Source organism: Nomascus leucogenys, chromosome 4, assembly GCF_006542625.1.
Source record: "Nomascus leucogenys isolate Asia chromosome 4, Asia_NLE_v1, whole genome shotgun sequence".
In the NCBI taxonomy this organism is placed as follows: Eukaryota; Metazoa; Chordata; class Mammalia; order Primates; family Hylobatidae; genus Nomascus; species Nomascus leucogenys.
In genome coordinates, this window is record NC_044384.1 from 74,645,389 (window position 1) to 74,660,781 (window position 15,393).

General features: G+C 36.7%; 1 protein-coding gene across 1 annotated transcript; it reads left to right on the plus strand.

Annotated features, from left to right (window-relative positions):
- Positions 1–3,740: 3,740 nt before the first annotated feature.
- LOC100596293 (olfactory receptor 4A8-like) lies at positions 3,741–12,360 on the plus strand. Its single transcript, XM_003281105.3, has 3 exons — positions 3,741–4,677; positions 11,798–11,934; positions 12,063–12,360. Exons 1-3 carry the CDS (start codon positions 3,763–3,765, stop codon positions 12,358–12,360), a joined length of 1,350 nt encoding a protein of 449 aa, XP_003281153.2. The 5' UTR covers positions 3,741–3,762.
- The last annotated feature ends 3,033 nt before the right edge of the window (positions 12,361–15,393 follow it).

Sequence of the window (15,393 nt, forward strand, 5' to 3'; positions counted from 1 at the left end):
GGGGACTGTTTATGTTAATTTCCACTAATTAGGTCTATTTTTACATAGTCATGCAAATATAGCGTCTTTGTTTTTCTATGAAGACATTTTCCAGCAGATAAGAATATTTACCTATCTTTCTACATTATGTTTAAGCATCTTTATATTTTGGTCATCTGCATTGGATAGTGCCATACTTCTCTAACAACTGAGATAATGTGAAGCCTGTGTGGGACTGTGGAAACTGTGGACTGTATTTTTATAATCATGGATCAGCCATCCACACCCATGTGTTTTATGATCAAGCACACATGGCCATGGTATCTACATTAAAGTTTAGTGGTAGCAGCATTGCTTTTCTGGACCGTGATGTGAGTATTTGAAACAACTGACAAGAGATATTCATTGAAAATTTGTGTGATATGTTGAACTGTAGCTAATGTCTGAAATACCATATGATTTTGTTGAAGGAATTCTAACTGGGAAAGTGAAGCTGGCAAACATGAAAATTTTTCATAATAGGCACTGTATATTTGGTTTTAATATACAGCCTAATTTGTTTTCCTTTTCTATTTGCCAAATAGGAAGAAAAACATGTTCCATATTACATGTATAATGAACCAATTTATTTTAAAACATAATATTTGTTTATGGGGTGTTATATTTTATATGCTTTATTGATAAATGTGCGCAATCACTTTCACATATATTTGATTAGACAGCTTAAAATTGCAGATCATGTCAAATGTGTTAGAGTGTGAAGGAACCAATACCTATTATGTTCTGGAAGCATAATATTTGTTTTTACTTATGAATCTAAAAATAATCCCAGCAAACACACTAGTAAATTAATATGCTCAGGAAAGTACCTGGTCTACTGTCATTTAAATTGATTTATAAAACTGTAAAAGTGAAATATAATATTTTAGAGGTTTTTTGGTTTTATGGCATTTTATTATTTGAAAATGTCATATTCTTAGGAAACTATGTTAAATCATTTTTTTCTAGAAAAATGATAACTTAGCAGTTTACATTGAAAGCCTAGTAAGCCTATCTTTTCGTTTCTAAAGTATTTTATTTTTAATTTTTCACTACTTAAATCATACAGGATAGTTTACATAACCTATTTTTTACTAGTAAACATTTAAATTGCCAAAAGAATTATTCTGTTGAAATCTAGTTCTGATGATGCAAGAGTGAAATGGCAGTAAACCTTGCAGCAAGTAAGGTGTGAAAAAATAACTGAATTGCCTATAGACTACATTATTCCCTTGTGTTCTTCAGCAGGTGCATCTCTATCAGTCTACAACTTCAACAATACCAGAACTCTGGAATCAGCTGGAAGTGGTAATTTGAAGGAGACATGTGGAATGTTCATCACAGCTGGCTTCCAGAGACAGCTCAAACTCACTCTGCACACATCCTCTTCCACTGCCAGATTTATGTAAAAGGAATCAACCTGTCTACATTTGAGGTTTAGTAATTATGCTGTTTTCCTCAGCAGTGAGTAATCAGAAATTTTGGGTTTGTATATCTACTTGTCCCATTCTTCTCTGTAAGTTAAATTTTTCCTTAACTGTCAGATCTAGAGAATTTGAGCAACGATGTGTTTTTTTATTTGAATTTTGTTTTCTTTTTCAACTAGGATCCTGTCTGTGTTTGTTATGGCTACCCTACCCCAAAAAGCCTCCTGAGTCACCGCAAGAACTCACAGGTGGTTGCACTTCCAGTATACCCTCACTAAAAGGAATCTTTCTGAAGAAGATTTTAAAAGAATCCTAGCCTCACTTAATTATCTCATTGATCTTCTTATAGCTTGTGAATACTCATTTATTAACTACAATTTCTCTGTTTTCTGATTTTAGCCTTCTTTTCATTTCCTGAGCTCTCCTCGATGTTGGGTCCAACTTTTTCACTATAATTCTGTTTGATTCTCGTCAAGATACATTCCATCACAGGTAAAATTACTACTCATATAATTAAATTATTATTTTCTAAGGCATACAATTTTATTGTGTGCCCCCAAAAGGCTTTCCTGAATTATACATATCTTATCCCTTTATTTTTCCTGGACTACACCTATAAATCTTTTCAAGTTTACAAAGATCTGCATGATTTGTTTTGATTCTATGCTCACAGTGAGCATTCAAGAACACTAATAACAGCTATCATTTATTGAGCCCTTACCAGGTGCCAGCCAGTATTCTAAGCACTTTATTTGTTTTAATAAAAGAACAACTCTAAGAGGTAAGGTCTGTTGGAAGCCCCATTCTAAAAATGATGAAAGTAAGAGACAGAGAGCTTTAGTAAATGGTCTAAAATCTCACAAAAAATAGTGAAGCTGAAGTTGTTGCTGAAGCAGCGTGGCTCCAGTGTCCACATTATTCACCACATGCTACACTTTCTCTCTAAGGATGTCCTGGATCTCACTTAAATAGGTACATACTGGGTGAGAAATTTTTAGTCATTATTTACTCACTGTAATCATGAAATTCCATGTCCCACTGACTTCCATTTTTCAGGTAGGAATCATGAGCTTGGAAATGCTTAATTATAAATTCATAAACCATGAAAACATTATCAGTGGAATACCATAAAGGAGAGTTGCACTAATAGTTCTGTAGATAGTTGACTAGAAAGGATTCTGAATTTCTCAAATTTATGCCCAGGGTTTTCCAGACAGCAAACTTAGAAAGACTTGTAAATGCATTCAGAAAATGACTCAAATCCACACCTCCTTACACTGAACTTATTTCTCCTAGAGTATGCTTCTTTTTGGAATCTGGTAACTAAGATTCCATTTTTGAGGGCTCTTGGTATCTAAACACTGTTATGAATAGGACCATGTCCCACTGTTCTGTACCTCTTTCTACAGTGTCTGTTTTCTCCTCTATCACTTCATAGCTCATCCCAAGAATTCAGAAAAAAATCCTCATGGCATATTTGGTAATTGATGATAATCATGAGGTAGTTCACTTGAGTTCAAATTAACTGCTGAAAATTAGAATATTGTATGAAAGTGTTTTAAAAATTGGAACATAGGCAAGGATAAAATGGAGAGAATAACAGCTCCTTACATGGTGGTCAGAAAGTCAGAACAACTAGTTGCTACAGGGAACAATGTAATAAGTAATATCATCACTATTTATACAGTTCAGAGTCCTGTCTTTTGGCATTTAATGAAAGACTAATGAAGACTGAACATACTTTGAGGCATGAAAGAATGAAGTCTAACAGTAGAAGGCCAGAGTATTGAGTGAGATATTTCAGAAGATGTTATTCTTGGTGCTACACAGATCATATTATAAAGATACCACACATACAGACACAAAGGACTAAATCTATGTTAATTAATTTATTTAGAGTTTGTTACCACCAGCAGAAAGTAAGTTTCTTGAGACCAAGACCTTGTTGCCTGTTCATTATAGCTGAATTCTTTGCCAAGAAAAATGTTTTTAATAAGAAGTTATGAAATGTAGGAATGGCTTTTGGGACTTTAACACTTCTCTATAGAATATTCACTAAACTTGGAGGTAGAAACCTTTACCTGTGGCTGAAACTAAAATCTTTGAGGAGTACTAGAATTGTCAAGGGAAGTTAAGCTCTTTGGATGAGAAACTCAATAGAGACTTACTAAATGTTTATTGTGTGTGGATCACTATTCAGGATGCAACAATGAAGATGTGCCCTGTGACACAATGGATGTAATCATATTTCTGTTCACTTTTTCATTACAGATACTGTTCTCCTGAGCTCTTTGATACAAGCCTGAAAGAAGAGTAAATGAGAAATAATAACAATATTACAGAATTTGTCCTCCTAGGCTTTTCTCAGGATCCTAGTGTGCAAAAAGCATTATTTGTCATGTTTTTACTCACATATATTGTGACCATGGTGGGGAACCTACTTATTGTGGTGACTATTATTGCCAGTCCTTCCTTGGGCTCCCCAGTGTATTTCTTCCTTGCCTGCCCGTCATTTATAGATGCTGTGTATTCCACTACCATTTCTCCCGTATTGATTGTAGACTTACTCTGTGATAAAAAGACTATTTCCTTCCCAGCTTGCATGTGCCTGCTATTTATAGATCACTTGTTTGGTGGTACAGAGATCTTCCTTCTGGTTGGGATGGCCTATGATCGCTATGTTGCCATCTGTAAGCCACTGCGTTATTTGACCATCATGAATCGACTGGTGTGTGTTTTTCTGCTGCTGGTGGCCGTGACTGGAGATTTTGTGCATTCTGTGTTTCAAATTGTTGTTGTGTACAGTCTCCCTTTCTGTGGCCCCAATGTCATTGACCACTTTTTCTGTGACATGTACCCATTATTGGAAGTGGTATGCACTGATACCTACTTTATAGGCCTCGCTGTGGTTTTCAATGGTGGAGCAATCTGTATGGCGTTCTTCACCCTTCTACTAATTTCCTATGGACTCATCCTAAACTCCCTTAAAGCTTACAGTCAGGAAGGGAGGCGTAAAGCCCTGTCTACCTGCAGCTCCCACATTACCGTGGTTGTCCTCTTCTTTGTTCCCTGTATTTTCATGTATGTTAGACCTGTCTCAAACTTCGCTATTGATAAATTCAGGACTGTGTTTTATACAGTTATCACACCCATGTTGAACCCTTTTATATACATATTGAGAAATTCAGAGATGAAAAGTGCTATAGAAAAACTCTTGGAAGTTCTGGACAGGGCAATCAGGCAGGAGAAGGAAATAAAAGATATTCAATTAGGAAAAGAGGAAGTCAAATTGTCCCTGTTTGCAGATGACATGATAGTATATCTAGAAAACCCCATTGTCTCAGCCCAAAATCTCCTTAAGCTGATAAGCAACTTCAGCAAAGTCTCAGGATACAAAATCAATGTACAAAAATCACAAGTATTCTTGTACACCAATCACAGACAAACAGAGAGCCAAATCATTAGTGAACTCCCATTCACAATTGCCTCAAAGATAATAAAATATCTAGGAATCCAACTTACAAGGGACGTGAAGGACCTCTTCCAGGAGAACTACAAACCACTGCTCAATGAAATAAATGAAGATACAAAAAATGGAAGAACATTCCATGCTCTTGGGTTGGAAGAATCAATATCGTGAAAATGGCCATACTGCCCAAGGTAACTTATAGATTCAATGCCATCCCCATCAAGCTAACAATGACTTTCTTCACAGAATTGGAAAAAACTACCTTAAAGTTCATATGGGACCAAAAAAGAGCCTGCATCGCCAAGTCAATCCTAAGCCAAAAGAAAAAAGCTGGAGGCCCCATGCTACCTGACTTCAAACTATACTACAAGGCTACAGTAACCAAAACAGCAAAGTACTGGTAATAAAACAGAGACACAGATCAATGGAACAGAACAGAGCCCTCAGAAATAATGCCGCATATATACAACTATCTGATCTTTGACAAAGCTGACAAAACATGCAATGGGATAAGATTTCCCTATTTAATAAATGGTGCTGGGAAAACTGGCTAGCCATATGTAGAAAGTTGAAACTGGATCCCTTCCTTACACCTTATACAAAAATTAATTCAAGATGGATTAAAGACTTACATGTTAGACCTAAAACCATAAAAACCCTAGAAGAAAACCTAGGCAATACCATTCAGTACATAGGCGTGGGCAAGGACTTCATGTCTAAAACACCAAAAGCAATGGCAACAAAAGCCAAAATTGACACATGGAATCTAATTAAACTAAAGAGCTTCTGCACAGCAAAAGAAACTACCATCAGAGTGAACAGGCAACCTATAAAATGGGAGAAAATTTTCACAACCTACTCATCTGACAAAGGGCTAATATCCAGAATCTACAATGAACTCAAACAAATTTACAAGAAAAAAACAAACAACCCCATCAAAAAGTGGGCAAAGGACATGAACAGACACTTCTCAAAAGAAGGCATTTATGCAGTCAAAAAACACATGCAAAAATGCTCATCATCACTGGCCACCAGAGAAATGCAAATCAAAACCACAATGAGATACCATCTCACACCAGTTAGTATGGCCATCATTCAAGAGTCAGGAAACAACAGGTGCTGGAGAGGATGTGGAGAAATAGGAACACTTTTACACTGTTGGTGGGACTGTAAACTAGTTCAACCATTGTGGAAGTCTGTGTGGCAATTCCTCAGGGATCTAGAACTAGAAATACCATTTGACCCAGCCATCTCATTACTGGTTATATACCTAAAGGACTATAAATCATGCTGTTATAAAGACACATGCACACGTATGTTTATTGAGGCACATTCACAATAGCAAAGACTTGGAAGAAACCCAAATGTCCAACAATGATAGACTGGCTTAAGAAAATGTGGCACATATACACCATGGAATACCATGCAGCCATAAAAAATGATGAGTTCATGTCCTTTGTAGGGACATGGATGAAACTGGAAAACATCATTCTCAGTAAACTGTTGCAAGGACAAAAAACCAAACACCGCATGTTCTCACTCATAGGTGGGGATTGAACAATGAGAACTCATGGACACAGGAAGGGGAACATCACACTCCAAGTTGTGGGGTGGAGGGAGGGGAGAGGGACAGCATTAGGAAATTTACCTAATGCTAAATGACGAGTTAGTGGGTGCAGGAAATCAACATGGCACATGGATACATATGTAACAAACCTGCACATTGTGCACATGTACCCTAAAACTTAAAGTATAATAATAATAATAAACAAATTCCAGTTGTCATTGTTCCTAGCACATATATAGAAAATTGAATTTTTTTTTGAGGGTTGAGTCCTGTAAATTTGTTAAATTTAATCCTTATTCCTGCATAATTATGTCTGTAGATTTTTTAGGGTTTTCTGCAACACTGTCATGTTATGTACAAGTAAGTTTAGCTCATTACTTTGAAATATATAGGAATGTTTCAGTTTCTCTTTGTATCATTTTAGGAAGGTTGTCCTTTCCCTACATTTGGCATAATTCATCTAAGCTATCAAATTAATTGAAATAATGTATTTTATAACAAAAGTTTTCTAACCTTTTAATGTCCAACGGATCTGTGGGATGATTATTTGTTTTATTATTTCTGATATAGATAATTTGAATTTCTCTTTGTTTTCTCTTGATCACTCTTGCTAACAGTTTATCAATTTCATTATAAAACTACCAATTTTGGGCTATTTTTTCTCTATTTTATGTCTCTCATTTAATTGGTTTTTGATCTTATGTCCTTTTATTTACTTACCTTGGCATTTATTTACTCCTCTTGTTCTAGCTTCTTAAGGTGAAAGCTCAGATGACTGGTTTTAAACATTTATTTTAAATGTAAGCATGTATAGCTATACGTGTTTCTTCTAGTACTGTTTTGATCACACCTCACACATTTTGATATGTTTTTGTTTTTGCTGAGTTCTAAATATTTGCTTATTTGCATCGTGCCTTTTTTCTGGATTCATAGATTGACTAAATATTTGTTGGCATGTTTCACAATATTTGAAGCATATCCTAGATGTATTTATGGGTTATTTGTTATGGGAAGTCAGACACCCTGAACGGAGGGACTGGCTGAAACTATAGCAGAAGAACATAAATCCTGAAGATTTCATGGACATTTATTAGTTCCCCAAATTAATACTTTTATAATTTCTTAACACCTGTCTTTACTGCAATCTCTGATCATAAACTGTGAAGATTTCATGGACATTTATCACTTCCTCAATCAATACTCTTGTGATTTTCTATGCCTGCCTTTAATCTCTTAATCCTGTCACCTTCATAAGCTGAGGATGTATGTCACCTCAGGACCCTGTGATAATTGCATTAACTGCACAAATTGTTTAAACAATATGAAATTTGGACACTTTGAAAAAAGAACAGGATAACAGTGATGTTCAGGGAACAAGGGAGATAACCATTAGGTCTGGCTGCCTGTGGGCTGGGCAGGACAGAGCCATATTTCTCTTATTACTGAAAATGAGTAAGAGAAATATTGCTGAATTCTTTCCCCAGTAGGGCATATTAATAGTTAACAACCCTAGGAAAATAATGCATTCCTGGGGGGTGGGGGGGCTCTAAAATGGCCACCCTGGGAATGTCTGCCTTATGCAGATATAGATAGGGATGAAACATGCCCTAGTCCCCTGCAGCACCCACAGGCTTGCTAGGATTAGGAAATTCCAGCCTGGCAAATTCTAGACAGACCGGCTCTCTGCTCTTGAACCCTGACAATGCGTGCACAGCAGGACATAGAAGTTCATTAGTGATTCTACTTTCGCTCTGTCCTTCTGCCTTGTGATATTTTGTTGCCCTTGAAGCATGTGATCTCTGTGACCCACACCCTATTCGTACACTCCCTCCCCTTTGAAAATTGCTAATAAAAACTTGCTGGTTTTATGGCTCAAGGGGCATGATGGAACCTGCCAACATGTGATGTCTCTCCCGGATACCCAGCTTTAAAATTTCTCTCTTTTGTAGTCTTTCCCTTTATTTCTCAGACCAGCTAACATTTATGGAAATAGAAAAGAACCTACATGATATAACGTTGAATTATCAGTGGTGGGTTCCCCTGATATTTATTCATAGCAAATTATTTCAGAACGTTGATTCAAACAACACTCATTCTCAATTTCTGCAGGTCATGAAACTAAGGATGGTTTAGCAGATTCCCATGCTTCAAAGTCTCTCATAAAACTGTAAGCAAGGTGCTTTGGGGGCTACCATCTCATATGAAGGTTTGGCTGAGGAAGGATCCACTTCCACACCGGGTGTTGGTATTAGTAGTTATTGAATTCAGCTGGAAGGGACTTAGAGAATTAAGTCCTATTTTTATATTAGTTCTTCATTTGTAGTCATAATTTAAACCACAGTACCTTTGTTCATATCTGATTGTTAGTAAGAATTAAAGATATGTTTGTGTATTTTTTAACACTTACCAGTAAGACAGCACAGTGCTTATAGACATGCTCTTCAAAGTTTAGCAGTAATACATATTACATTTAGTGTGGATGAATTTATCCCATGTATTAGATATTTATTAGGTTGAAAATTACCAACTTTTAATGGCGCCCATTACATGATAAAGACCTTAGCTCATTCAGTTAGGTATTTATGGGACTCTTTATCTAAGACTCATATGACACGAAGATCCAATATTTAACTAAACGTGTGATGTGATAAAGGGGTTCAATGGAGCTAATGGTGAGCCAAGTTACAGAAATAACAATGGAAGCCCATAAGCACAGCTCCTTTATTTGTAAAATCAAAATTTCTTTATTGTAGCAACAGTTGTTGAATTGATATGGGAATAAAATTTAAAAATTGAGTTAATGGATGTATTAGACCATTTTCATACTGCTGATGAAGGCATACCCAAGACTGGGTAGAAAAAGAGGTTTAATTGGAGCTGCAGTTCCACACAGCTGGGGAGGCCTCAGAATCATGGTGGGAGGTGAAAGGTACTTCTTACATGGCAGCTGCAAGAGAAAAATAAGATACAATTCAAGGTGAAATTTGGGTGGGTACACAGCCAAACCATATCAATGGACTACAGATCATTATGGTTACATCTGACATAGGTACAGGTCTTGATCAAGAACCTGTACTCTAACCTAAAACTGCAGCACTGTGATTACCTATTTTTCCAAGAATCAGAAGGTCAACTTCCATTCTTAGGCTCTCTGTCTCTGAGCCTCAGGGCTTCTTGGGCACAGACTTTCTAACAGGAAGAGTAAAGCCCTCTTTACTGGGAAAATTTTTAGAGAAGAGAATTGGGGCTGGTTCTTCTTTCATTCTGGCTAAAATATTACTTGCCTTACCTAAACATTTCACAACATGAAACTCATAATTTATTATTCAATTGACTTTAGAATTTTTCTTTTCATATGACAGGATTTTCACATTATTTCTCATTTAGCTACTTTTCCTTAGCAAGAGCCAAGTCTTTTTTCTCTAGGGATTTTCTAAGAAAAAAGTTTACAAAGAGATTACTCATTTGAATTTTTCCAAATATTCTAATTAACTAATCTATAATGATCTTACTGTCTCTTTCTAAAAACTGTTGATGTAAAAGTCATAGACTGTCTACAGACATAAATGAATAATTATTTTCCTGATAGAACAATCCAGGATATATCAAAAAAGTTAAATTTCTGTTCAAGTTAGAGTATGTCTTCAGTTGGTATCTAGTCCTCTAGGTGTAATGTTTTCTTTTCATATCTACCGTTGCTTGTAAAAATGTGTGAAAGTATTCAATTTCCTGGGATGAGACTGGGGAGATAGAAAAACATGCTTTTACTTAGAAAAGAAGTGGTCTTAAGGATATGCTAGTTGAATGAATGAAAGATTGAATAATTTGGCCAAGTACGGTGGCTCATGCCTGTAATCCCAGCACTTTGGGAGGCTGAGATGGGCGGATCATGAGGTCAGGAGATCGAGGCTATCCTTGGCTAACACAGTGAAGCCCCATCTCTACTAAAAATACAAAAAAAAATTAGCTGGGCGTGATGGCGGCCACCTGTAATCCCAGCTACTCCAGAGGCTGAGGCAGGAGAATGGTGTGAACCCGGGAGTTGGAGCTTGCAGTGAGCTGGGATCGCGCCACTGCACTCCAGCCTGGGCGACTGAGCAAGACTCTGTCTCAAAAAAAAAAAAAAGAAATAATTTGGCTTCGGCCAAAGCTTAATAGCTGGGCACATGAATATTGTCATAAATCCTGAATCATAGTAAAGTAATTCTGGTTGCTTCACCATAATTGAGAAAACTTAAAAGTAATACGTTTTATTCTTGATACTTGTGTCACATAATAAGGGTCTTGTCCAGGTTAATTTCCACTGATTAGGTCAACTTTTACACAGTCATACAGAAATCGTCTCTTTGTTTTTCTATGAAGAAATTTTCCAGCATGTGAGAATGTTTGATTAGCTTTGTACAGTAAATAATTGACATCATGATAAAGCATCTTTATATTTTGGTCATCTGCTTTGGTGCTATACTTCCCTAAAGAGAATCGTATACTTCTCTAAAGACTGAGATAATGAGAAGCCTATGTGGAACTATGGAAACTGTAGCCACTAGGACCTAATTCTATATCCATGGATCAGCCATGTATATTCCTGTGTTTGATGATCACACATAGATGCATGAAGTATCTTCAGCAATCCTCAGTGACAGAGGCATTTCTTTTCAGGACCAAGAGGTGAGTATTTGAAACCATTGACAGCTATATTCATTGAAAATACCTGTGATATGTTGAAATATAGCTAATGCTTTGAAAACCAATGGTTTTATTGAAAAAAATAATTGGAAAAATTAAGCTAGCAACATGAAAATTTATCAGAATATACAATGTATATTTGGTTTTAATACACAGCCTAATTGGTTGTATTTTTCCATTTGCCAAATAAGAGAAACATGTTACATATTACATGTATAATAAACCAATAGTTATATAATCTTAGTTTATGAGATGTTATATTTTACATGTTATATTAATAAAGGTCTACAATTACTTTTAGACATATTTGATTAGAGAACTTAAAATGCCAGATCATGTCACGTGTGTTAGAGTACAAAGGAACAAATGCCTGTATTGTTTTAGAAACAAAATACCGGATTTTACTTATGAGTCTAAAAATTATCTGAGCAAACATACTCGTAGATATATATGCTCAGGAAGGTACCTAGTCTACTGTCATTTAAATAGTTTATAAGACGGTAACTATGAAATATAATGTTATAGAGTTTTTTGTTATTATGGAAATTTGTCTTTTGAAAATGGCATGTTCTCAGGAAAGTATATTAAATCATTTTTATCTAGAAAAATGTTTTTTTTTTTTTTATTTAGCAAGTATTTATGATGTCACCTGGCTCCCCGCCAGACACTGGGGAAATAAGCATGGAGACGGGGCACTGCTTGCACAGGGCACATTTTGGGGGACAGCTACCTTGTCTGGTGCACCATCCTCACCTGCACCTGGCAAGGTGGGTGAATGGGGAGGAATCCAGATAGGTTACCTGGGGGATGGTGGGCTATTCTCTGATTTGGGGAACACAGAGAGGACAGCGGGCAAAGTGGAAAGTAAATGAAGATGAACAAGTTATGTCTACAGTTTTGAAGCTGGAGAAAGATGTCTAGACTTCAAAGGAGATTTCGGAGGCAGCAGCTCACAAGGAAGTGATCCTGAAATTGTGGCTGAAGGCGCTGAGTGCTCAGTCTGTCCAAGGATGATGATGCTTTTCAGAGTACTGGTGTCACTTACTGTACTGGGTGGCATCGGGCTGCCAGATAGAGTCAGAAAGAAAACAGGCGGGAGCAGAGCCAGTAAACTTCCGAAGCTTTCAATGACAGGAAAGCTGGAGATCAGGAGCCAGTTGGAGGTCATGATGCGCTGCAGCCTGGGACCCTGAGATTCCACGGGTGGAGAATGTCTCAGGTGAGAGCAACCCTGGTTAGAAAAGTATTCCCAAGAGACAAAGGCAAGCCATGAGTCACTCCTTACAGAAACTGACTCTTGGTCCCTAAAGATGTGCTCACAAGTCATTCTCCAAAGCACAACTTTATTTTCAGAAAGCAAAGGACATCAAAAATAGGACCGTCCTGTGCAGATGTCCAATAGCCTTAATGTGGGGACCAAATGCCCCCCGGCCATTGGAAAGACAGATCTTGTAACCTCCATTCATCTGTGCACTCACCCATTCATTCGTGTTTACCGAGTGCCTGCTCGCTGTTGGGGCAGATGAAGATAATTGTTCCTGCCATCACGCCCTGGAGGACATAGGCAAACGTTTAAACAATGACACAGTGTAGCAAGGGTCACAGTTAAGGCTGCTGTAAGGTGGCTGTGGGTGGTGATAGACCTCAAAGCTTCATTCTGCAAAGCTGAGGGCAAACCTTGGCCGAAAATCCTTCACGAAGCCCACGGTATTCAATTGTTCTCAGTCCAGGAGCCCAGCAGTGCTCCCAGTGGAGTTTATGAAGCCGATTCAGATCCAGCAAATCCAAAGTTTTCTTCCCTTAAGCAGACAGACAGCCTTACTTACAGAATTCACTTGTAATTTATGACAAAAACTGCACTAGAACTTATCACAAAACTAACTTTATTATATTTTTCCCAGTTCGATTTTTCTGTTAAATATCTTCACTGTCCCTAGAAAAATGTTAAATTAGAAGTTTGCATTGAAAGCCTAGTAATGCTATGTTTCAGCATTTAAAGTATGATAGTTTAAATTATTTAAACTATAAAGGATAGTTTCTGTACCCTATTTTTTTACAAGTAAGCATTTAAATTTCTAAGTAGAATTATCTTTTTGAAATCTAGGTTTGATGATGAAAAGGGGAAAAGGCACTAAGCCTTGCAGCAATAAGGTGTGAACAAATAATAGAATTGGCTATAGACTACATTATTCCCTTGTATTCTTTAACAGATGTGTCTCTATCAGTTTATGGCTTCAACAATGGCATAACTCTGTAATCAGCTGGAAGTGGTAATGTGAAGGAGATATGTGGAATGTTCAGCACAGTTAGTGTTTAGAGGAAGCTCAAACTCCCTTTGCACACATCCTCCTTCACTGCCAGATCTACATAAATGGAATCATCTTGTCTAAATTTGAGGTGTAGAAATTCTGCAGTTTTCCTACCAGTGAGTTATCAGAAAGTTTGGGTTTGTATCTCTACTTGTCTCATTGTCCTCTGTAATTTAAGTTTGTCCTTAATCATCAGATCTAGAGACTTTGGGAAATCAATGTGTTTAGTTCTTCTTGTGAGTTTTCCTTCCTTCCTTCCTTCCTTCCTTCCTTCCTTCCTTCCTTCTTTCCTTCCTTCCTTCCTTCATTTTCTTTCTTTCCTTTCTTTCTCTTTCCTTCTTTCCTTCTTTCTTTTTCTTTCTTTCTTTTTTTCTCTTTCTTTCTTTCTGTCTCTCTTTCTTTCTTTCTCTCTCTCTTTCTTTCTCTCTTTCTTTCTTTCTTTCTTTTTCTTTCTTTCTTTCTTTCTATCTTTCTTTTCAGATTTGGTCTACATTTGTTTGGCTACCCGAAGAAGCCTCCTGAGTCAACCCACGGACCAACAGGAGGTTGTGCTTCCTGTATTTCCTCACTAAAAAGTCTTTATGAAGATTTTTAGTAGAATACTTACCTCAATTATCACATTAAATTTAATCTCCTTATTAACTGTGGATATTAACTTATTTATTATAACTACTTTGTTTTCTGATTTGACCCTTTTTTCATTCTCTACCACATAGCTCTCTCTCTCTGATGAGGGGTCTAATTTTTCTACCATAATTCTGCCTGATCTTGTCAAGATACATTCAATCACAGCTAAAATCACTACTCATACATAATTAAATAGATAATTCCTAAGACATACAATTATATTGTGCTCCCCAAAAGCCTTTCCTGAATTACAGGAATCTTCTTGCTTTTTCCCTGGACTATGTCTATAAATCTTTTTAAATTGACAAAGATCCAGATGATGAGTTCTGATCCAATGTTCACAGTGAAGCATTCAGGAACATGAGTAATAGCTACCATTTATGAGCCTTAACGAGGTGCCAGCCAGTGTTCTAGGCACTTTACTTTACTGTAATAAAACAACCCTAAGATGTCTTAAATCGAAGTGTGGCATAGAGAGGTTTAGCAAGTGGCCCAGAGTCACATGTAAGTGGTGAAGATGCAGTTTTAGCTGAGGCAGTGTGGCTCCAATGTCCACATTATTCACCACATGCTATGCTTTCCAAGAATGTCTTGAATCTTAAATAGACACATACTGAGTCATCATTCACTCACTGTAACCATGAAACCTCTACCACTGACTATCATTATTCATGTAACAGTCATGAGCTTGGAAATTGCTATTTAATTATCAATGTATGAAAAATAAAAAAGTCAGTAGAATAGAATAAGAGAGAGGTGCACTAATAATTTCATAGGTGGTTAACTAGAAAGGATTCTCAGTTCATCTAATTTAATCATACTGTTTTCCAGTAAGAAAACTGAGGCAGGTTTGTAAATGTATTCAGAAAACGACTGAAATTCATGCCGCCTTACATTGAACTGGGAATTTCTCTATGAGTATGCTTTTATTGGAATCTGGACACTAAGGTTCTGCTTTTGAGTGCTCTCAGTATCGAAATAGTTTTATAAATAAAATCACCCCCCACTGCTCTGTACCTCTTTCTACTGTGTACATTTTCTTCTCTTTCACTATCTAGTTCACCCCAAGAATTCAGAAAAAAATACTCACTACTAATGTTGCAGTGGTGATAGTCACCAGTTAGTTTACTTGAGTTTAAAAGTAGTTGCTGAAAATCAGGATATTATTGTAAGTGTGATAAAAATTATGAAATAGGCAAGGATATTATCTAGAGACTTGTTGCTTCTTATAAGGCAAACAGATGTCAGATCAAGTAATTGCAACAGGGAATAATGTGATAAATAATATTT